We start from the raw sequence: 23609 nt of genomic DNA, 5'->3' as shown, positions 1-23609 counted from the left end.
GGAACAGGCGGCCATCATTCTGATAATAACACATATCAGTGATAACTGTGTAGAAAAAGAACCAGTTCACAGGATTATAAAAAGGTTTCTGGTTTGTCAGAAAAGATGAGCAGAGAGCCAAAGGCCTGTTATTTTCCACAGCAGATGGCCAGGCTGATAAACTCACTGGGCACTCAGACAAACACACAGCATGAATGTTCATCAAGCCATTTTCCATGTTAGACAGTAAAAAAAAATCCATAGAGTTTCACGTTTCTACTCATACCTCACGCAGACAGTTTGCTCCCAGTAAACAAAAACAAACCGATTCTCAGCAAATGATACATTTAAAATCGATTCATAGTTGTACGATCATAACTTCTCATTATTCATTGCCATCAGTACAAAGACAGAACTGCAAATAATGACCAATGTAGATTACATTGTGTGGTTAGACTAATTATTTGTGTGAAAAATCCACTATCAGGACCAGAGACTAAAGGTAATCCAATCTGGTTTTTAGGACCATCTCCATTTAATGATCACATGACACTTTAAAAAAATGAGACATGCATTTTTCTTATATAATATTTATATCTTATTTCAAAAATAACTTTAAATGTTTCATATTAAATTAAATTTTCTTTGTTCTATTTTAATTAAATTTGATTTATTATTTTATTCTTATGTGATTTGATTTTGTTTTGTCTGTTTGGGATTAAATTGGTTAGTGTCCATGTTTCTGATCATTTAAATGGAACATTATTATTATTTCTATTATTATTAATAACCAGTATACTGTCAGACTATAATGTAGTAATACGTAGTGGAACTGATGTGATTCTAACTTTGGAGTTCACTTTATTACTGATAGAAAGGCAACAGTTGGTCAATAACGGGAACTGTTCTAAGCAGATTAATGAAAAGCTGGACTTTAATGGACTTGGCTGACATCATGGCCACTGTTCATTGTGTGATGGATCAGCTTTGGAAGATTGTCCACTTAGATGTGGATCCTTCAGCAGATCTTCTGCTTTGTAAACTGATTATTTAACCAGCAATAAGCATCATTCCTTTTTAATTATTAGCTAAAATAGCATCGTCATGGTTGATCAATGTACAATTAACAACTATTGTATTATTCTGATCACCTTATGTCACCATAGACTCCATCTTACCTCTAAATCTTGCTGGCGATGCAGTTCTGTTTATTTCTACAATGTGCTTATTGTTTTTGTGCAGTCATCTTTTATTTCTAACAATGCTTTGTCAGCAAAATGTTCAGATTAAACACAATGACTTCAAACAAAGTGAAGTCCATGAAGGTAACGACAAATGTCTATTATGAAATAAGAATAAATCAGGTGCTGTTAAAGTGAAATGACTAAATGTAAAGCCTATGATTTTCCATGATCAAGGAAAACAAACTTCCAGAAATGGAAAAACGATCTCTATATTAAAGAAAGAAATAAAAATTAAACAAAATCAAACAGATATGGCTATACAGACTGAATCCTAACCGACTGGTATGGGACATTATTACACATTTTTACCACAATATACATCGTCGTAAAGCAGCTAGCTGAATGTCTAGCAAATATAGCAAACTAGCAATTTTGTGCTACGTAACCTCACTTGATTTCAGTGCAAAGTTCTCTTCAGCACATCTGAAGCATTAAATTATATTGTTAACAACAGTGAATTTAATCAACCATACTCTATGTATAAATAAACACTAGAATCATCCTTTCACTGGAAAGACGAGAACAGCAATGAATGATTTGTGAATACAAAAAGAAGCACAAAGCCACACCCACTCCATGATGTGCTGGTCAACCACAGGAGCACCTTCAGCACCAGGCTGATCCCACCATGGTGCTCCACAGAACGCCACGGGAAATCATTCCTGCCTGTGGCGATCAAACTGTACAATTCAATACTGTAATCTGTCAGCTTTGATTGTTGTAAATATCTGTATTTGTACATTTATATTATTATTATTTATCGTAGTTTTTCTACTGTAAGGTGTGCACTTGTATTTTATCCTTATTTAATTAAAAGTCTTTTACTTTATTATATACGTTTTCATTTCTTTCTTTTTTTATTTAACTTTTATGAACACAAAAACAACATCAAAAACCTTGCTTGGGTAACAACACTGCATTTACATCATTAATCAGTCATTCCGTATTGTGTATTCAGTTCATTTGTACCATTTTTTGTCCATTTGTGTTTCTTGGAGTCGCAGTTTGTGAGTTAGTTTTTCCATTGTGTCGATTCCTTCAACACTTGTCAGCCATTGGTCTTTTGTTGGTGGTTCTATCTTTCCCCCGTTCCTGGTAAAAGCTTTTTTAGAAGCCACTAAAAGAATCTTAACTAGGTATAAATCGTTTCCCACTAGACTTTCATCAGATAAATGAAACACATACAGCACATTGCAGCACATTGGAATCCCATAACCCATCATTTGTTGTAGCTCTGCACCATCTCCCAAAATACACTGATGTTATGACATTTCCAAAGACATGCGAGTGGTCTGCATTAAATTCTCCACAATCCCTCCAACATTTCTGTTGCTTATCTAACAGTTTTTTCCATTTTGGTGTAATAAAGAAATGCACCAGATTTTTCCAGGAGAACTTCCTCCAGATCTGTGAACTAGTGGATGTTTGTGTCTTACACATATTAAGCCAATCTTTGTCTGTTATTTCCATGTTAAACTCCTCCCACTTTCTTTTTATATAATTGGTTGTGTTTTTAATATGCGAGTTCAACCCATGATAAATTGCTGAAATTATTCTTGTTACTTTCCTTATTTGCTTTCTTTATGATTTGTTATTTGGATCTCACTGTTCACTTCTCCGGGGGGATCAGCCTGGATTACTTTTCTATAATAGTCACATAACTGGAGGTATCTAAAAAAGTCCAACTTTTTCTTTTCTTTCTTACTTTAGTGTTTATTCTTTTTATTTGCAATATTTCTTGAGCCTCTGTAAGTAATTTCCCCCTGGGATGAATAAAATACTTCTGATTCTGATACAAACGGTTGATTGTGTCATTGGAGAGTCCCTGTAGATCAGGGGTGGCCAATCCTGGTCCTCAAGGGCCACTATCCAGCATGTTTTAGATGTTTCCCTCTTCCAACCTGATTCAAATGATTAACTCATCATCAAGCTCTGGAGAAGCCTGATAACGATCCTGGTCATTTCAATCAGGTGTGTTGGAAGAGAGAAACATCTAAAACATGCTGGATAGTGGCCCCTGAGGACCAGGATTGGGGACCCCTGCTGTAGATCTTCTGCTTTGTGGAGATTATTGTGATTCATTCAGCCATAGATAAGGTCAATATTTATATGTGAAATACGATCCACTGTCGCTCTGGCCAGGGTGTAGCCCCGGCTAGCGCCTGAAAAAAGCTGGAGATGGGCACCAGCAGACCCCCGCCACTCTGACTTATCTTTGCTAAATATATGTGCTGTTGCTACAGCATCCAGCAAAAATAGAAGATTTGCGTATCTGTTGTAGGGATCCAGCCTGACAGAGGTATTACACTGCAGTGATGGACCACATACGCATGCTGTGGAAATGGACACATTGACTTTTATGGAAACGTACCAGCTAGTTGCTGCTACACAGCTATTACACATCCAGTGGATTCTGGGGGTAAAGGTTGAATCTTTGTGTTGTATTGAAGACTGTAAATGTGCCGTCTTCCTCTGAGACTGAAAGAGCTTCACACCAGCGAGGTCCAGTCCTATGTGATTAGGTTAGCTTAGCACGTAGCAGAACTGGCTGGGCAGGGTGGAATGGTTAGGCTGTGTTATGAAGGTTTCTCATTGGTTCATATTGTTTTAATGCTATCAGGTTGATGTTGGAATGTGTCCCTGATTGACAGGTTGTTCACTTTCCGGGTGTGGGTGTGGCTACAAACCGGTGGGCAATGAAATAAAAGCCAGTCTCTCATTGTCAGAAATGAGTGTGTGCAGGCCCAACTGATTCAATGGCTCTGAGAGTTTTGTCCTCCGTTGTCTGGTATTTCATGTGAGGATGTCTGTACCACCAACAGTTAACTTCAGTTGAAATGGACCTATTGGGTTAAGTAATATGGCATCGACCAACAAGTTAATGACATGATTGATAAAAAGTGACAAAGCCAGTAGGAGAGGATTTAAAATGAACTCTGACCTTTTCCCTTCCTTACCTCCTAAAAAAACCAATTGGTTCAACATTTAATAAATGCTGATGTATTTTAGACAATAAAAGATGTAATAATATAAACAAGAAGACAGTCATCAACATCCCCCGCCTGATTGGTTGTCATTATAACTCACAACCTTTTCCTAAATGCCCTAAATTTAAGAACTTAGATGTATACATAAAATATTATCACATCAAAATATAAAATTACTAACCGTCTTAAACGGTTTCTAAGAAAAGCTGTCCCCTGTGAAGATACCCCAAACAGAGTAAAAAAAAAAAAAACGTAACAAGGTCAATAACTGAATAAAAATTAATCCGCGATTCTCATTTTCAAACTCCATCAAGGTATTGATACCCTGAAGCCACACAGCAAATTTGGTTATTGTATCTTAAACAGTTTCTGAGAAAGGCTGTCCCCTTTAAGGCAAGGCAAGGCAAGGCAAATTTATTTATATAGCGCATTTCATACTCAAGGCAACTCAATGTGCTTTACATGATAAAACATTCAATTGTTTAAAATCAATAAGAACATTTAAAATCATCAGTAAAATCAATAAGAACATTTAAAATCATCAGTAAAATCAATTAAAATCATCAGTAAAATCAATTAAAATCATCAGTAAAATCATCATTACATCAACAACATGACAAAAAATCTCTCTCTCAATCATATGCAGTAGAGAAAAAAAGTGCCTTTAACTTTGATTTAAAAATGTTCACATTGGATGCTGACTTCAGCTCCGCTGGCAGTTTGTTCCACTTCTTTGCAGCATAACAACTAAAAGCAGCATCACCATGTTTACTGTGAACTCTGGGCTCCACTATCTGATCTGTGTCCATAGATCTGAGAGACCTGCTGGGTTCATACCTGACTAACATGTCACTGATGTATTCTGGACCAAACCCATTCACAGATTTATACACCAGCAGCAGAACTTTAAAGTCTATTCTGAGGCTGACTGGGAGCCAGTGTAAAGACTTTAAAACTGGAGTAATGTGCTCTGACCTGTTTGTTCTGGTTAAGACCCGAGCTGCAGCGTTCTGAACCAGCTGTAGCTGTTTGATGCTCTTTTGGGGGATTCCTGTCAGAAGACCATTACAATAGTCCAGTCTGCTGGAGATAAAAGCATGGACCAGTTTCTCCTGATCTTTCTGAGCCATTAAACCTTTCACTCTGGAGATGTTCTTTAGGTGGTAGAAGGCTGTTTTTGTGATAGATTTGATCTGACTGCTGAATGTAAGATCTGAGTCAATCAGAACACCAAGGTTTTTGACTTGGTCTTTAGCTTTTAAAGATCGAGACTCAAGATAATTGCTGACAGCAGTCCTCTTTTCCTTGTTACCAAAGACAATCACCTCCGTCTTGTCATGGTTTAGTTGAAGGAAGTTTTCACTCATCCAGCAGTTTATTTTTTCTAAACAGTCACACAACACCTCAATGGGACCATGGTCATCTGGGTTCAGTGATAGATATAGTTGTGTGTCATCTGCATAGCTCTGATAATCAACCTTACAGTTTTGTAAAATTTGTCCTAAAGGAAGCATGTAAAGGTTAAACAGAAGGGGTCCAAGAACAGATCCCTGAGGAACCCCACAGGACATTGGTAATCTGTCAGATTCAAAGTTTCCAATGCTTACAAAATAGCTTCGCTCCTCCAAGTATGACTTAAACCATTGCATTACTTTTCCATTTAGTCCAACCCATGTTTGCAATCTGTGCAACAAAATTGTATGATCTACAGTGTCAAATGCAGCACTTAGATCCAACAGAATGAGAACAGATACTTTTCCTGAATCAGTGTTCAACCTTATGTCATTGATCACTTTGATAAGAGCAGTTTCAGTGCTGTGATGAGAACGAAAACCTGACTGAAATTTATCAAATATTTTGTTGAATGTTAAGAATTGACTCAGTTGATTGAAGACCACCTTCTCAATGATCTTGGCCATGAATGGAAGGTTGCTGATTGGTCTATAGTTAGCCAGTATAGAGGCATCCAGTGTTCTCTTTTTTAACAGCGGTTTCACAGCAGCTACTTTCAGGGATTTTGGTACGGTGCCTGATTGGAATGAGCAGTTAATTATCTGACACAAATCAGTGACAATTGACTTTACAACAGTTTTAAAGAAGTTTGAGGGTATTGTGTCAAGGCAACACGTTGATGGATTCAGCTGCTGAACAGTCTCCTCTATTGTTTTTGGGTTCACTGTAATAAACTCTAACATTGTAGTTGACTCATCCCTCAGTGGTTGAAGCTGTTCAAGCTTTTTGTGATTTTGCTGGTTTGTTCTGATATTTGACCTTATTGATTGTATTTTTTCATTGAAATATACAGCAAATTCATTGCATTTTCCAGCTGACAGTAATTCAGGGGCTATCTGATCTGGGGGGGTTGTGAGCTTTTCAATTACAGAAAACAACGTGCGAGAGTTGTTGACATTTTTGGCAATAATTTCAGAAAAGTATTGCTGCCTTGCTTTGAACAAGCCATCATTGAATTTTCGCAGACTTATTTTGTACAGTTCTAGATGAATTTGGAGTTTTGTTGATCTCCATTTATGCTCAGCTCTTCTACAGTCAGATTTCAAATTCTGCATTATCTCAGTCCTCCTCCAAGGTGTTTTCTGTGTGTTTGGTTTTCTCTTAGTTTTGATTGGAGCCACCACATCTATGACATTACAGACGTTTCTATTATACTCATCCAGAAGATCATCAACTGTCTCAGTACTCAATGTTGGTGTCATTGCTATGGCTTCCATAAACTGTGCACTTGTGTTCTCATTTATGTACCTTTTCTTTAAACACACATAACTAGGGGGAACAGATGTTACAGTCTCTAGGTCAAAAAAGACACAGAAATGATCAGATAGAGCTAAGTCTCTTACATCAACAGCAGAGATATCAACACCTTTAGAGATAACCAGATCCAAAGTGTGACCTTGAGTGTGTGTCGGACCAGTCACATGTTGTGTAAGACCAAAAGTATCCATTAAAGCATACAGTTCTTTGGCAGTATTGTCCATGTTATTGTCTACATGAATATTTAAGTCACCTGTTATTATTAAAAAGTTGTATTCAGTGCATACAACTGACAGCAGTTCAGCAAACTCATCCATGAATTCTCCAGAATATTTTGGGGGTCTATAAACGACTAAAAACAGAACTCTTGAATCACCCTTCAGTAAGAATGACATATATTCAAAGGAGATAAAATCACCAAATGTTATTTCTTTGCACTGAAATATTGATTTAAAAATGGCAGCAACTCCACCACCTTTCCTGCAAGTACGACACTTATTTAAATAAATAAAGTCTTGTGGTGCACTTTCATTGAGAATAGTATTACTGATACCATCATTCAACCATTAACTCGGACGGACGGACGGACAGAGCTCAAACATATATCCACTTCATAATAATCTTTCTACTCATGAACAAACACTGAGACCAAACCATAAGATGCCGTTTGGGTTCATGAGTTGAAATGGTTTCTCCTCCATTACTGTAGCCTCTGGAGAAGCTGGAGAAACTCCAAATTCCATGCATTTATGTCCCTTGTAATTCCGTCCGTGTCGCACAGCTGCACTTGAGCTAAAAGCTGTCTGCGCCGCTGAGTCGCTCAACAATAATCTTTATGTTATTTCAAGCAGGCGGCATCACAAGGTCTAAATAGGCTTTAAAATGGAAAAATGAAGACGCCACAGGAGGAGGAGGGAGAAGCCAGAGGCTCACAGTGTGAGACCAAGATCAACCTCTAATCGACCTCAGTTGGCAGCAGCAGATCTTCCTTCTCTATATAAGATGAAATAACTCATCTCAAACTATATTTTAATATATGAGAATAAAAGCCAAAGTAGGGTATGAAAGGCCAAACTTCCATTTAACTATTTACTACAGCATCAAAGTCCATTAACACAGTACAGTAAATATACATTATTACATTAACACAGTGAACACACACATTAAAAGAGAACAACAAATGTTTTACAGGTTTGCCCAAAATATTCCAGTTCTTCTTTGAAGATCAGTGCTCTAAAAAAAAATCTTACAGTCAAGGACTAATAATCATTTTATTACCTTTTAATGATGAGCCTTATTTACCATCTAAGGAACCTCACGATTCAGGGTGTTACGATTCAATTATTCAACAATTATCACAATTTTTGAACCACCTTTTTATTCCCCATTCTGGGTTTCTTCTTTTCTCACTTCGTGGCTTTTTCATAACAAGGTATATGTGTCGGTAATTGGTATCCATTACTTAAAGTAACCAAACAAATGTATCATCATTATCTTTATTTCTGTAAATTCATCAAATCCAACAGCAATCATATTACAAAAGAAAAAAAACACGCTCTATTAATAAAGTGGATCGGCGAACGCAGCAAAAATCGGCTGATTAAATTGGCCGGCTGATGAATTGGTCAATCAATAATTTTGACCGGCAATTATTTGAGTGGATCCAGCATATCATTTAAAAAAATAAATAAATAAATGTTCAGCACCTCCTTTGCTTTCAGGTGTTTTGATTACATTTTGAAGCATTATATTTGGACAGCTGCATCCTTTATTGAGTTGAAATCACTGGACATTTCATTGTACAAACAAATCTGAATGTAAAAACTAGCGTGAATAAGAAAGGGAAGGAAAAGTCAGGCCACGCCCACGTCTAAACTTTGATTTTGCGCAAAAATATTTTCTCTGTCTGCCTGAAAGATGGTAGAAAATGGCTGAAAAAGGCAGTTGGATTTAAAGAGCTTTTTTAAGCCAATAAGTGAAGCAGAGCCTGAGGTAAATGGTAAATGGAATGGACTTGATTTACATAGCACTTTATCACCACAGGTTGTTTCTGTGCTAATCGCAGAGGAGAGCAGCACAGCAGCAGTTAGCGTAGCGAGTAGCAGCACCTGTAGCGACGATGCTACAGGTGCAAATTAAGCACTGGTTACTATGAAAAATTATGAATTATGAATCGTCACGCGTCGCATCGCGATTAATCTAACAATCGATATATTGGCACACTTCTATTACTTAGAATTACAGAGCCAGGGGGCCGCCATTTTGTCTTTGATGATAAAAAAGCAAGTCACCAAAGTAGTCACAGTATCAAAATGTTTCTGAAATGAGCGTTGCCTTTCATCAGAGTGATGAATATGTTATAAATACATAAAAACAAGTTTCCAACCAGTAAAGTGATGCAGGTGAAACAGAGCAGCTAATACCTGCCCTTCACTTTTATTTGGACAATCTGTAGCAGATAAAATTATGAATTTTTCATCTGAATAATCAACTAAAAATCTGTTGTTTTCCTGATTAGTCAAGAAATATTGTGCTTACCTGTGTCTGTGCTCGTCGTGCGCTCCCTGTCCGTGTATCACCACCTGTCCTGACGCGTGTTTTCCTTCTTTAGGGGCGTCGATGTGAGGAATGAGCACGTCCTCCAAGCCCAGGTCGAAGCGCTTGTGCTTGGAATTGTCCGGGAGGAAGAAGAAAGCTCCGAAGCATAGGGTGATGAAGGCACTGAGGATGAGGAGCAGGATGAACTTCTCAGACAGCCTCAACGTGGCCCTGTGGTGAGGGAACGACGAGGCGCCCGGCGACAGCGTGGGAATGCGCCGTCCAGACAGCGGCAGCAGAGCGGGTGTGGTCATAGTGAGGGAGGGAGAGGCTGATGGGGGGCTGGGGGTGGGGGGTGGGGGTTCAGAGGTGTCACAGTGGAGCTAAGCAGTTATCTCATCCCTGCATCGGGAAAGCCAGGAATATCAAAGAGCTGAGGTTCCCTAGTGAAGGAGCAGCAGGTTGGTGTGAAATACGTCACCATAGCTCTGAAAAAAGAGAGAGATTAGAGTTTAAAAAAAAACCTGTTACTGCCATCACTGGAATGGAATTATGTGGGGATTATGATTTATGTGATGAAAAAACAATGTTCTGAAACAAAGAAATCAATCTGACCCATTTTTTTTCCCTCGCTCTTCATTTAAAATTGGGACCCAACATGACACAAAAATGACTTACATGCATGTTTTGAAACAATCACGCAGTTTTTCACTGGAAAACGGATGTTTGAATAATGTGAAAGTGTGACAAATGGTCAAATTTGACCAATTCCGCCCAAAATCACATTGAAAATCTGAGTTTACCTGGTGACACGTCACGACTTTGTGCCTCCAATCACACGCTGGGCAGGATTTCGTGCAGAGCGTGACGATGATTCGTTGGTTGGTGGCAATTAAACGTTTCACAAATAAAGTTTTGGGACCTAATCAATCATTTTCGTGGGATTTTTTCTGTCAAACAGGTGACAGAGTCTTGCAGTGTGGCTAAGGTTGCCCTAACAACCATCCCGTTTTTGTAAATCATCTGAAGCATAAAAATTTGTGATTTTTATGAAGAGCTTTAATGCTTTTGTGTTTTAATAATAATAATAATAACAATAATAATAATACATTGGATTTATATAGCTCCTTTTTTGGATACTCGGGCAGATTCACTAAGATCTAAAAATAAAAGGTGGCAAACCAGGTGCATCCCTAAATCCTTTGGTGGCTCCGTTTCTTCACCTGCTGTGGGGAATTCACTAACATTGCAGCACTTATAGGTGTGCATATAGACGTGGTTCAGACCGCCCTATTTACATGAACATTTTGCTTGTTCAACGTGGAGAGGTGCGTGCACAGAAGCACACAATGACATTTGAAGAAGTGAAATTGGAGGCAGATGGACTTCTCTGTCTGCTACACAAACATGTAATAATGTAGAAAAGTAAATAAACAAAGAAAAATGCTGTTTAATAAACTATAAAACCCTAACGTTATTTTCCCCCATAATCTAATGTGTTTGCTCCGTCAGTTCCTTCTGAGCTGCTGCAGCGCTGTGTCACACACACACTCAGATGTGAACATTGTTTCATCGCTGCGTAAATTGAAGCTCTTGCCATCAACGCGACACAAGAGTTTTACGGTCAAAACATGAAGATGTCACACAGGAGCTCCCTGGAGCGGTGCGTCCAGAGCGACATTCACGGAGCTCCGTGCACATCCTTTCTGACTCCAGCTGCTTTTCTCTCCATCACACACACACATTTACTCTGCATTTTCTTATTCAGTGGATGTTAATATTGACTATTGTTTTATTTAAAGTATTTTTATTATACTAGAACGATTAACTGGAGTCTTTTTTTCCCATCTCTGCTGTGTTTTGTGTCAACATTCAGTGCAGCTGATCTCTGCGTGTGTGTTTGCACCCGTTTGTCAGTTAGGGGTGGGAACTTCTGGGTACCTCACGATACGATACGCGATACAAAGCTCACAATAATGATTATCTCACAATATGACGATACTGCGATTATTGATATATTGGTCAGAAATCTATCTACGATATGACATAACAAGAAGAAAAAAAAGATTAAGTGAAAAAATAGAATTTTTATTTTACATCTCTGAAAGACAATAAATTGAAAAAGTGTCCTATGAACAGTGACACTATATTAATGCAACATTTCTGTAAATAAGTGTCAACATACTAAAGTAAACAAATAACTATCTCCAATAGTGCTTTCTGTAAACAAAAAATAGGGTCTTTCTTACCAGTGACACCACTATAGTGCAATATTCCAGTAAATAATATATTGGTTAGTTCAACAGTGACTAAATTTCTGTGAAGACGTACCTGCACATTTTAGTGAAAAAGCAGAAAAGGTTTTGAAAATAATAAAAAAAATTCAATAAAATGAAAAAAAAAAATCGATACTTGGCGCGAGCATATCGATAATCAATCGTGTGAAAAAATATTGCAATATATCGGCGTATCGAGATATCACACTCCTATTGCTATTTTCCTGTGCTAAAACAATCACTGCAAACAGTTCCAGATTTGATGAATCACATTGCACCCACAGCATTAAGTTATTTGCATTTCCTCCTCCCATTTTTTTGCTCCCCTTGTGAGATCCGCCTACTTTACATATTTATCAGAGGGAAACGTGCTCAATGGATTATGGGTGCATTGTGACGTGCACTCCTGATTCCCTGGGGTTTGTAGTGCATGGAGTGACGTTTGCACACATTTTAAAACCTCTAAACCATGAATAAACCCCTCAAAGCACTTTACATGGTATCATTCTTTCACTCCACACTTAGTGGTGGTAAGCTACTATTGTAGCCACAGCGGCCCTGGGGCAGACTGACGAAAGCGAGGCTGCCATAGTGAACCATCGTTCCCTCTGACCACCACCAGCACTCACTACATTCATACTAAGTAAAGTGTGTTGTCTCAGGACACACTTGTTTTTTTTAAATTATATTATGCATTGTTGGAATGTCAGTGCTAAATAAATGTTTTCATATTCTTAATTGTTTTATTCTTTGAAGCATTAATATTAATTTATGCAATTGCAATGTTTTAATTTTAGTGAGGTCAGTGCATATTCAGAGACAAAAATGCAATGCAACTAAACATTTGCATAATAATTTCTTTCTGGGTTTCAGTTTTTGGTTTTGTCCAAATATTTTCATTTCGGTGCATCATTAATTTAGTCGTTTCACTTTGACCCAAAAAGATCCATTTAAAGAGACGCTCTCCAATGACCAGGACATTTAGTTTGGCAATACTGATTAACTTTCTTCAGGTGTTTTATATATATATATATAGTGTGTATAAGAATCACTGTGACATGATGTCAGCGGCTCTAAAACACAGTCTGAACAGAACGCGCTCAGGGAGACAGAGCAACCATCAGCAGACTGAACACATGCATTCAACTAATAATAAAATACTTCCTACAGTACATTTGTCATTACACACAGACACCAGAGTACATCTATTTCTATCCATTTTAATTACTAAATGCACAATTAATCAGAGCCAAACAAGTTATTTGACAGTCTGTGCAGCAGCTTTATTATATTCCATCCAGAGTTATTATAGTTAGTTATGTATTTATATATTTTTGGACTCATTTTGTGTATTTTTCCTGACATTTTGTGTTTATTTATGTGATTTTAGAGTCATTTTGTGTATTGTATTGTAATTTTGTGCATCTTTGAGTTATTTTGTTGCCTTTGTGAGTGTGTGTGTTTTTTTTTTTTTTTTACTTCTTTTTTTACTTCTTATGTGTATGTTTGGAGTCATATTGTATTGGGGTGTCCTGATCCGATATTGATATCGGTCCGATATCAGCCAGAAATCGAATATGGGATTTTATCGGACTACATCTAAAATCTCCGATATAAGAGCTTCGTTTTTGTTGTTTTTGTCCCCGCCCTCAGTTGTTCCCACCATATACTGACTAAAAATTAACTCCAGTGAACTTGAATAGTTGACTATTGTTCTCTGTTTGAGTAACATCACATGATTAAGCATTTTCTAACACTACTAAATAAGTAATAAAAGTATGTATAATTCATGCTGACATCGTATCGATATTGGCCAATAACCAAGGCTGCAATATCGGTATCGTATCGGAAGTTAAAAAGTTGTATCAGGACATCCCTAATATCATTTTTTTTTTTTTTTTTTCCATTTTGTGTATTTTTACTGCCATTTTTTGTATTTTGCAAGAAATGTGTATTTTCATTGTCAATCATTTAGTATATTTTATAAATTCTTCCAGATATTTTGTGTATATTTGAGGGATTTTGGAGTGATTTTGTGTATGACATTGTCATTGTGTGTGAATTTTAGTTAATTTGTTGCTATTTTGTGTTTTTGGAGTTCTTTTGATATTTTTGTTGTCATTTTGTGTATTTTGGAAGAAATTTAATTTTTATATTTTTAATATCATTCAGTGTATTTTCAGTCATTTTGTATATTTTATCATCATTTTGTAAATGTAATTTTGTTTTTGTAACTTACAGAATTTTCTGTGTTGTCCTTTCATTTTGCACAATTCATCATTATTTTGTGCGTTTTTTTAGGTTATTTTGTTGCTATTTTGTGTTTTTGGAGTTCTTTTGGTATTTTCCTGTCATTGTGTATTTTTGAAGGCATTTTGTGCATTTTTCCTGACATTTTGTGTATTTTTAATGTCACTGTGTGTTTTTGGAGTCATAATGTGTATTTTTCTATCATTTTTTGTATTTTGGAAGAAATGTTGAGTATTTTAATTGTCAACTTTCATCTTTTTATTTTCATTTAGTGTATTTTTTGAGTCATTTTGTGTGTTTTTTTTCTGTTTTCCTTTCATTTTCTGTATTTTTGGAATCATTTTGTGTATTTTTTTTTATTTGATCTTAATTTTTGTGTTCACAGAGTTATTATGTATCATTCTTGTAAATGTTTATGTTTTTTAGTCATTCTTTTATTTTTCTAATAGTTATTATATTCCTTCCAGTCCTGTACAGAGAGAAACAAACTAATAATGGGAGCGAAATCAGTCGCCACGTTGAACATTATCCTGCTGAGAGTAAGTCTGCTGATAGTTTGGAGAAGTAAAATGATAATTACGAAGCCAGTGTTAAATTTCTTTCTCTAAAGTGAAACTGGGAGCAGAAGCAGCAGTGCAGGGACCACATTAATGGAGGCGGAGCTAGAGTAAATAAAGCCATTTGGTCTGTAAATGAAGTGGTTAGGAACGCCCTGCTGGAAGCAGCCTGCACCCTGCTTTGTGCTGATTGGTTTTTATTTTCTTCTTTGAAGTATTTCAACTCCAATATGTGATGCTAATAGTTACAGTTAATAGAAACGCTAAGCTAACACTTAATGGTTTCAATTATTTCACAGTTTTATCTCAATTTCAGGTTTTCATGTAACATCGACACTAAAAAAACAGAGAAAGTTAAAGATTTAAACTTATATCTCACTTAGTGAAAGCAAATTCAGACCAGAATAAAACTGAACTATTCAAAGATAAAAATATTGAGATGTGATTTTTTTTTAACAGATTTCTGGTTTTAAAAGTCAAAATTTGAAAGGGAAAGATCTCGTCTTGTCTTGTCCTCATTAATAATGACAGTGAAAATTCTGAGAAAACTAAGGGCGTGAGAAAAAAAAGCAATTCAGCGATATATCCTGATATTTCACTGTGCGATTATCGTATTGATCCAAAAAAAAATTCCCAATCAATTTTGTTAATCATGTTTTTTTAACAAAAAAAATCATTTAATTGTGCTAACATATGCATAGCATGTAAACTCACAGTCACTGGGTCTTTTCTAGATGAATAGAGGTGTGTATTGCCTGACATCTGGCGATACGATTCGTATCCCGATATACATAGGTCACAATACGATACGATATATCCTGATATTAAAGTATTGGGCGATTATTGCAAAAAAAAAAATTATAGCTACAGTATGACTTAAGATTTAAAAACAACTAATCTGTAAATGTGTACACCTTTATGAGAACATTATGTATAAAATATATTATATTGGCATATTTTACACTCAAAACATTGGCTTTAACATGCCATGTGCCAACAACTTAAAATAAAAAAAAACAATCTACCTGTGGCTTTTAAACCAACTTCGACTTTAGAGCAACATAACTGAGGTATACGTCTAGAACAACAAATAAATGCAGAAAATTTGTCATTTTTTTTTTAAAAAAGCACAAGTTGCTCAACATGCCCAGGTTTCAGCACTTCTTTGTGCCGTTACAATGTCTCCGCAGACTTTCCTGGTTAAATAAAAGGAAAAAAATAAAAAAATAAAAAAAATAAAAAATCGAGATGGACGCATTTTGAATCGATCAGATAATCGCGCGACGTAATATCACGATATATATCTCCGAATTGATTTTTTTCAACAACCCTATAGATGAATGTAGGGCTGGGCAAAAAATTGATTTAATCGATTAATCAAATTTGTAGATAAAAACAATTTTTATTTTGCAAATTCGAGTTTAAAAAAAACAAAACTATTATTTTTTTTTTTTTTCCCCACCAGTTTTTTCAGACTTTTTCACGTTCCGTCCTCGTGGGTTACCGTAGCGCGATGTGAGCCAACCCTCTCTTTGTTTACATGTGTTTACCCTTTGAGTAGGCTATCCCACAAGCATGTTACATTATTTATTTGCACTATGCTGAGATGCTAAGGGAAGAGTTTATTAGTTTTACAATTGTAATGTTATAAAATATGTACTTATCTGATTTCCTAATCAGAAAATTGAAGCTACTGTGATGTTGCTGTTGCACTTTTGCTTAAACCTGGTTAAAGCTTGAAATAGTTATAGTAGTATAGTAATGATTTTTTAATTTGGGATTGTTCTATGCATTTTAACTCTTCAGGACAATCACAGCAATAAAGTTGCATTTTTTACAATATATCTGATGTCTGCAGTCATTTTAAGTGCATTAAAAAAAAAAATCAAAAATCAAATTGAAACTCGAAATTTTCTTTAAAAGCCCTAGATGAATGAGGTTACTTTTTTTTTTTAAGTTGTTTTAAACTGGTTTCAGTTCAAATGCCACATACAACCCAGTTTAACCTCAATCAACAAACCCTCAGCTGTTCTCTAACCCTGTTAATACAGAAACTAAAAACCACAAGGTTCAACCAAACTAAAGGCAAAGTTAAAAAAAAAATATTTAGGACGTTTAGTTCACCAGTTCTCTTGTGTTGTAGTGAAAGAAAAAGAAAATGATCTGGTTTCACACTTTTCTACTTAAGGCTACGTTAGTTGTTTTGTTTGTGAGTTCACGTTACCATTTACACTGGGACGTGTATCAGATTCCAGTGTGACCTGACTCACATGTGCAAAACAACAGTAACAATGACATCAGATGCTGCACGAACATAAACGTGGAGGAAGTTAGCATTTTTACATTTGTCTCAACGTGTTGGTGCAGTAGGAGCTGGAGAATGAATGAGCAGGAGCAGCATTTTAGTGAGGTTAGTAATAGAGCTAAACGATTTTGGAAAATAATCTAATTGCGTTTTTTTTCCTCAATATTGCAATTGTGATTTAATATGCGATTATTTTTTCAAGGGCCTCTTGTCATGTATTTCTCAATGAACACAAGCAATAAATCAATATGTTTCATAATAAACCATTTCAGATTTATTTAAACTTTAAATACATATAAAATGTACATTTTAAAGCACAGATTACAACAATAAAACAAGGCCCGGGGGCCAAATCCAGCCCTTTAAAGCATCCAAACCGGCCCGCAGGGAAGAGTAAAAATGACATGAATTGTTTGTGAATTACCAAACAATGTAGTTATATACAGTATATCTCAGTAGGCGTAAAATATGTGACAGATTTCCATGGGAACTTAATCTCGGGAGTTTAAGAATATTAAAAAAAAAGAAAAACTTTTCATGGGAATTACATTTTGAATTTAAGTAGAAATTGAGGGTCGTTTTAAATCACTGCATCAAAACCAAGGATAAATATTAGCATTCATGCAAAATACACTTTAAAACAAAAACATGACCTTTAAACAGATTTATTTGGAAGTAGAACTTTACAATTATTCATTGAAGTGGAGTTTTCCCACGCTTGTATAACAATGGAAGTCATTTTTAAATTGCTGAAAGAAACCTTTTTCAAAATCCTGCTCAACCCCCTCAAATTATTTGACAAAATGTTATGTTAAATAAATATAGTCCCTACCTGTCACATATTGATTGGATATTGTCGTTGCCTTATATAATATATACTTTATTATCATTTATACATGGAAATGCAAAGTCTGAGGCCCATTTGAGGTCAAACTTGTCCATATTTGGCCCCTGAACTAAAATGAGATCGACACCCCTAGATTAAATGTTATGGCTCACAGGTTTGGAATTTTTTGGGCGCACGCAAGGGCTGGGCAATATGAACCAAACTCATATCTCTATATTTTTTCCCCAAAATGATGATTTACGATATAAATCACGATATTTTTAACTCAATAAAGTCTAACTAGAAAAATAATTCTGGGTTAAATTTACCAATGAAAAATGCCACACAGGCTCATTTATGAGCAAAAAGCTGCACAATATGTGCCACTTTAGTATTTTTCTCCACTAACAGACAGCACATGTGAGTGAGTTCTGTAGTGTGGCTTGTTTTGGGGAAGGTCTTGGTTAGAATGCACTCAGAAATCCATCAAACTGAGCTTTAATGTTGTTCTGAGAAGTAGTGAAAGCAGCGACTCCTACAACAGGTATTTAAATACACAATAAAATATAACATATATATCTCAAAAATATGGAAAAATTGTTTAAAAAGGTACTGTAATCAATGAATAATATTATTTCTTGGTTGACGTTTGTTTAATATGGATCCCCATTAGCTTCCGCATAGCGAGAAGCTATTGTTCCTGTGGTCTGCAGTTTTTAACTCTGACATTCCTTTTTAAACATTGATATTATTTTCACATTATGCAAAACATTCCATAACATGTATCCAATCAACAAAAACTACAAAAAAAATGACATGAATGAACAAAAAAAGAAAAAACAAAAGAAACAAACAATCACAGAGGCTCCGTCTGATTTTCAGCATCTTAAAAATAAACTCGGTTACGTTAAAAAAAAGACCTATACAGTTGTCCTATCAATACTGATATGATGTGTACTGTGTGATTGTTTAAATCAAAACAAGTTAAAAAAAAAAAAAAAAAAGAAAGAAGATATATCTCAATATAGGCAATGTGGTCATTTTCTATATCGCCAAAATAGGAAACTCAATATATCTTGAATCTCGATATATCACCCAGCTCTAGCGCATTAATATTTTTAGTACAGAATCTACACAATGTTTCATAATTGAGGCCCCTGATCCATTTCAGCTAACCTTGAGATATATCTACAAAATACATATTCTTATTAGAAATGGTTCATTACATAATTAATTACGTCTAATTGTGATTAAAAAACGATTTAATAGAAAAAGAGCAAGAGTTTCAATGTCTCGTGCACAGCAACACATTGTTAAATACAGTCTGTTAATGTGAGAACATGCAATGCTCGTGTGTCAGCAGCAGTATTTAAATGGAGCCCAGTAGGTGCAGATGGAGGAAAGAATGGATGCTAATGAAACGATGGATTCCAATGTTACCCTAAACGCATCACACGGTTTTTACTGTGTTTTTCCATCAGAATCCTCCCTGAGCCCCCTCTGTGACAGCCTGAGTGGGAACATCACCCGACAACGTCGTGCTAAATAATGCGAGTGGATGGTGTTGTGTTTCTGTTGGTTTCCATGGAAGATGGTGACCGACATCCGGTTGCCTTAGCGACTGCAGCTGACTACCGCAAAATATAGTTAGAAAATACTTTTAAATGGAATCAAAATAATTCTAGGATCCAGGTGATTTTGATAACTTTGTGAACGAGCTGCGAGAGGAATACATACTTTTTAATGCCTACGTCAATGTGAATTTAATGTTTAATACATTTGTAAAATAATTTATATAAGCATAAAATTTCATGAATTGTTCGCATTAATATAAAATACTAAAAATAATAAATATGTTAACACGTGTGTCCTGTTATCTCTGCGGTAACCAACAGCAACCAGTGAGGCAGGAGGACGTCACCAAACAGCTGTGAAACCAGACGCTTCATAACACCAAGCTAACTTAACGCTAATGGGGTTAGCAGAAAAATAGACAGTGTTCAGTCAAACGACCGCTATGGAAGAGGTTATGTTGAATTATTATTTTTTATATGAATTAGTGCGTAAAAGGATGATAAGGATGTATGCGGAGGTAAAACACCTTCAGGTGCAGCCTGTCAGAGGGCTAGCTCAGCTAGGCTGCTAACATCAACACCTTGTCCTCACCTGCTCAGTAAAAATCAACATTTCCCCGTCCGTCTGTCGGAATAAATCAGTGTGACGGTAATCCCAATGACCACGTCGTATTTCCCATTGTCGTGACAATCAATTATTTCTCAGAGCAGCCGGCCTGGGAGGATGGAGAGTAGACAGCCGGCCGGACCGCAGCGACACTCGGACTGACGGAGGCGCTGCCGTTGCTGATGATGCTCTGGCATCGACTACCCGGCCTGACGGGTTAGGGACCGTCTACCAGTTAACAGGCCTGAACAGGCAGAGGTGTAAAGAGGACCGATATTTTTTTTAACTCAAGTAGAACTACTGTTACTTGATAGAAATTGTACTCAAGTACAAGTACAAGTAAGTCATACATAAAATACTCAAGTACAAGTAAAAAGCACCTCAATTAAATAGTACTGAAAGTAAAAGTTACTATTACTTTATTTTTTGTATTAAATCTTGCCACGGTTTCCTTGCGTCTTATGTATAAACTGAAAAAGAAAAGACCACAATTGGAACTTCATTTATTTTGCACAAAGCCATCTCAAATAAAAGGTTTGTCAAAATGTACAATTATTTTTAGGGAAAATAACACCAGTGAATTCATTTCAAAATAAAACACACACGACAAAAAAAATAAAAAATAAAACACACAAAATGACACAAAAATAAAAAAAACACTCAAAACAACAACAAAAAACACGTCAAATTACTTAAAACAAACAACGTTTTAAAAAAAACATACATTGCATTTCCAAAAAGACAAAATGACTCAAAACGACTACAAAACCTCACAAAATGACTTAAAAAAGAAAAAAAAAGAAACACACAATACATCTCAAAAACATACAAAAGGATTTTAAAACTGCAAAAAAAAAAAAATTAAAAAGAAATTAAAGAACACTCAAAACAGTGTCAAAAAAGTATAGCTAAATTTATGAACCCTATAACGGTGCCTTGCCAAATGTGCCATGTGGGAAACAACATAAAAGGTCGAAAACAACTGAACCCATGCAAGCCAGTGGTTGGGCTTTGATCAGAAATGGCACGACTAAGAACATATGGAATACGTTCAATGCGCTGACTTGAGGTCAGTACAGTATTGTTGTTTAAGGTAGCATTTTTTCCAATAATTTACATTTTGAAAAATGGCCACCATATTGGATTTTTCAGTGGCCAATGCCTTTTTCCAAAATAGTGTCCCTTAGAGAGTATCTGTGCCAAATTTCATGCTTTTATACCAAACGATTCTCTTGAAATATGCAGTTAATCTGCTGCACTAACAGCCCTAATATCATCCAAGTACTTTGTAAATAAAAGAAAAGAAAACCCATCAGATTCTTTTCCCTGTTTTTTCCTTATCTCATCCAACATGTCCTTCTGTTCCTCTATGTTAGGGTGTCAAACTTATTTTTGTTCAGGGGCCAAATATGGACCACTTTTATCTCAAGTGGGCCACAGATTTTAGACAGGCAGCTTCCACATGTAAATTATAAATCCGAGGCACAGACAATATCCAAACAATTAGTGACAAATCCTTACTTCAAAAGTCCTTGATTTTAAAACAGATTTTTGTGAAATTTACAGGACTTTTTTTGTAATTGCTTGTGTGAAATTGCTGGAATTATGAGAGGGAAAAAAAGGAGTTTTTAATGCCACAATTTGAGATTAAAATATTTGATACATGGGAAAATTTGCGAGCCCCTGCAAATATTGTGGAGTTTAATTTAATTTGTGAATTTAGAGGGACTGAGATATTTGCATTTGTATTATGTTGTATAATTTACACAATGATTCTTGTTTTCTCTCATTTTTTCTTTCTACTGCGAGCCATATTGGATATTCCAAAGGGCCGGATTTGGCCCCCGGGCCCTAAGTTTGACACGTGCTCGATGTCCTTATGGCAGTTTGTAATTACATGTGCCTCTGTTTCCGGTTTAAGGCAGTAATCACAGAATTTAATGTCATGTTTCACAATGGTGTTTCGTGTCCTAGGTTACTCACTGTGTTCTATTCCCAGTACTTTACCCATTCATTTTCATCCACACTATACTTTTCCCTTCCTGTTTTAAAAACTTAATCTATGAATATATTTCTTCTTTTATAGATGCTTTTGTTGCTCTGTGATTGACTCACATTACCTAAAATACACAAACGTGTCCTTGTCTTACTATTCTAGAATGTTCCTCGTTTTAAACTACACAAAGTGGACAATAGTAGTTTTTTGCATCTGATAATATAAAGGTTTAAAGTCATTAATGTGTCAATGATTGATACCTGATTTTTATCATGTTGTTACATTTATTTAATGTGATGGCTTTGCTAGTCTTGCTGGTTACTAGTGTAGTTAGTCCCAGGTAAGATGGTTCCTCTGGGAACCTTGAAGTTAGGGACTGTCTGACAAGTTACCCAGCTTTCATAGTAAGGGACTGTCTGACAATGTATTTGAGTTTTTGGCTGCGTCCGAATAGTCCCTCCTATCTCCTTTCCTATCCACTTTGCCATAATCCCGTGGATGACGTCACAGGGTTAAGGAAAGGTGTTAGGAGAGGAGTTAGAGAAAGGTGATCACGTTTGTTTTGACAATCAGACGCACTTCCACTAGGTGGCGTAATAATCTGACGGCCGCGAAGGTTAGTGACGTCTGCTGTGGTGAAAAAACTACACATTTCCGAAAATGGACTAAAAGCAGATTTATAACACCTTTCGTTGATATAATCTCAAATGTCATAAGGGTGAAATGTAAATCAAAGGAAGAGAGGCTATAAGAAAAGGCAAACTAAGAGAACAGTCACACTCACCTTCCACTCACTAATATGAATTATGTTGAATAAATGTGGCTTAAAAACATATCCTTTTCCTTGAACCACAGAGTGTCTGTTTTATGTCAGTTATAATCTGACAACATGTCTTACATATAATAAAATATGGGTTTTAAAGTGTTCAAGGCATATTATTGCATAATTTACATGAACTCCGTTACTTATCGTGAGTTTCCGTAAAAGCTCTGGTGTGCGTGTCCCTTTAAATGTTGTCGCCGCAAGGAATTGTGGGTCAGCATTATCTCGTCTCCTTTGGTAAAGGATGTATCAGTGTTTCCTAGGCTAAAGGAGGTAAAAAAAAGAGGAAGCGTTGAGACTCGTTTCCTGAGCTTAAAGAGAACTCGGACGCTCTTTATCATGGCCACCACTTAAGCACTTCCGGGGGTGAAGGAACAGTGGATAGGAAAGGAGATAGGAGGGACTATTTGGACGCAGCCTTTGACTAACCTAATACAGTCTACTTTATGGATTGTTAGATTTAGGGACCGTCAAACAACTACTTAGGGCTCGTCCAAGTAATGGCATATCTGACATTTATGACTTATAACCTGAACCATAATTAGGGACCATCTGACAGTTGCTCAGCCTGTTGAGTAAGGTGATGTCTGTGTTTGAAATGTCATACTAACATACTAAGTTTGACGTCAATATTAGTATGTAGGCGTTCATAGTATGAAAATTATTGAATACGCAAGAAATACCAGGATATATACTATATGAAGACATTTTTTAGGTATGTAGCAATCATCCACTTTTCAAAATAAAAGCATTTCTTCTTGTGATCCATTAGTTTGTTTTTTTTAAAGTTTTTTTTTTATATTTACACTTTGTAAATAGGGCTCTGATTTTAAAGTGAACAGAAAGTGTTGTAAGTAGCACAATGAAGGGTCTCTGAA

The 23609-nt window shown here is 36.0% G+C and overlaps 1 protein-coding gene across 1 annotated transcript in view; it reads right to left on the bottom strand.

Annotated features, from left to right (window-relative positions):
- The window catches only part of man1a2 (mannosidase, alpha, class 1A, member 2), a 96175-nt gene extending 76076 nt beyond the window's left edge, over nt 1–20099 (bottom strand). The window contains exons 1-2 of the mRNA XM_028436267.1: nt 19898–20099; nt 9518–10005 (exon numbers count right to left, since the gene is read on the bottom strand). Coding sequence (XP_028292068.1) covers nt 9518–9831 — 314 coding nt within the window. The 5' untranslated portion in view covers nt 9832–10005; nt 19898–20099. The remainder of the gene's footprint in view (nt 1–9517; nt 10006–19897) is intronic.
- Between the last annotated feature and the right edge of the window lie 3510 nt (nt 20100–23609).

The sequence above is a fragment of the Gouania willdenowi genome, chromosome 21 (genome assembly GCF_900634775.1).
Source record: "Gouania willdenowi chromosome 21, fGouWil2.1, whole genome shotgun sequence".
Taxonomy (NCBI): domain Eukaryota; kingdom Metazoa; phylum Chordata; class Actinopteri; order Blenniiformes; family Gobiesocidae; genus Gouania; species Gouania willdenowi.
This window is presented reverse-complemented; position numbering and strand designations above follow the sequence as displayed.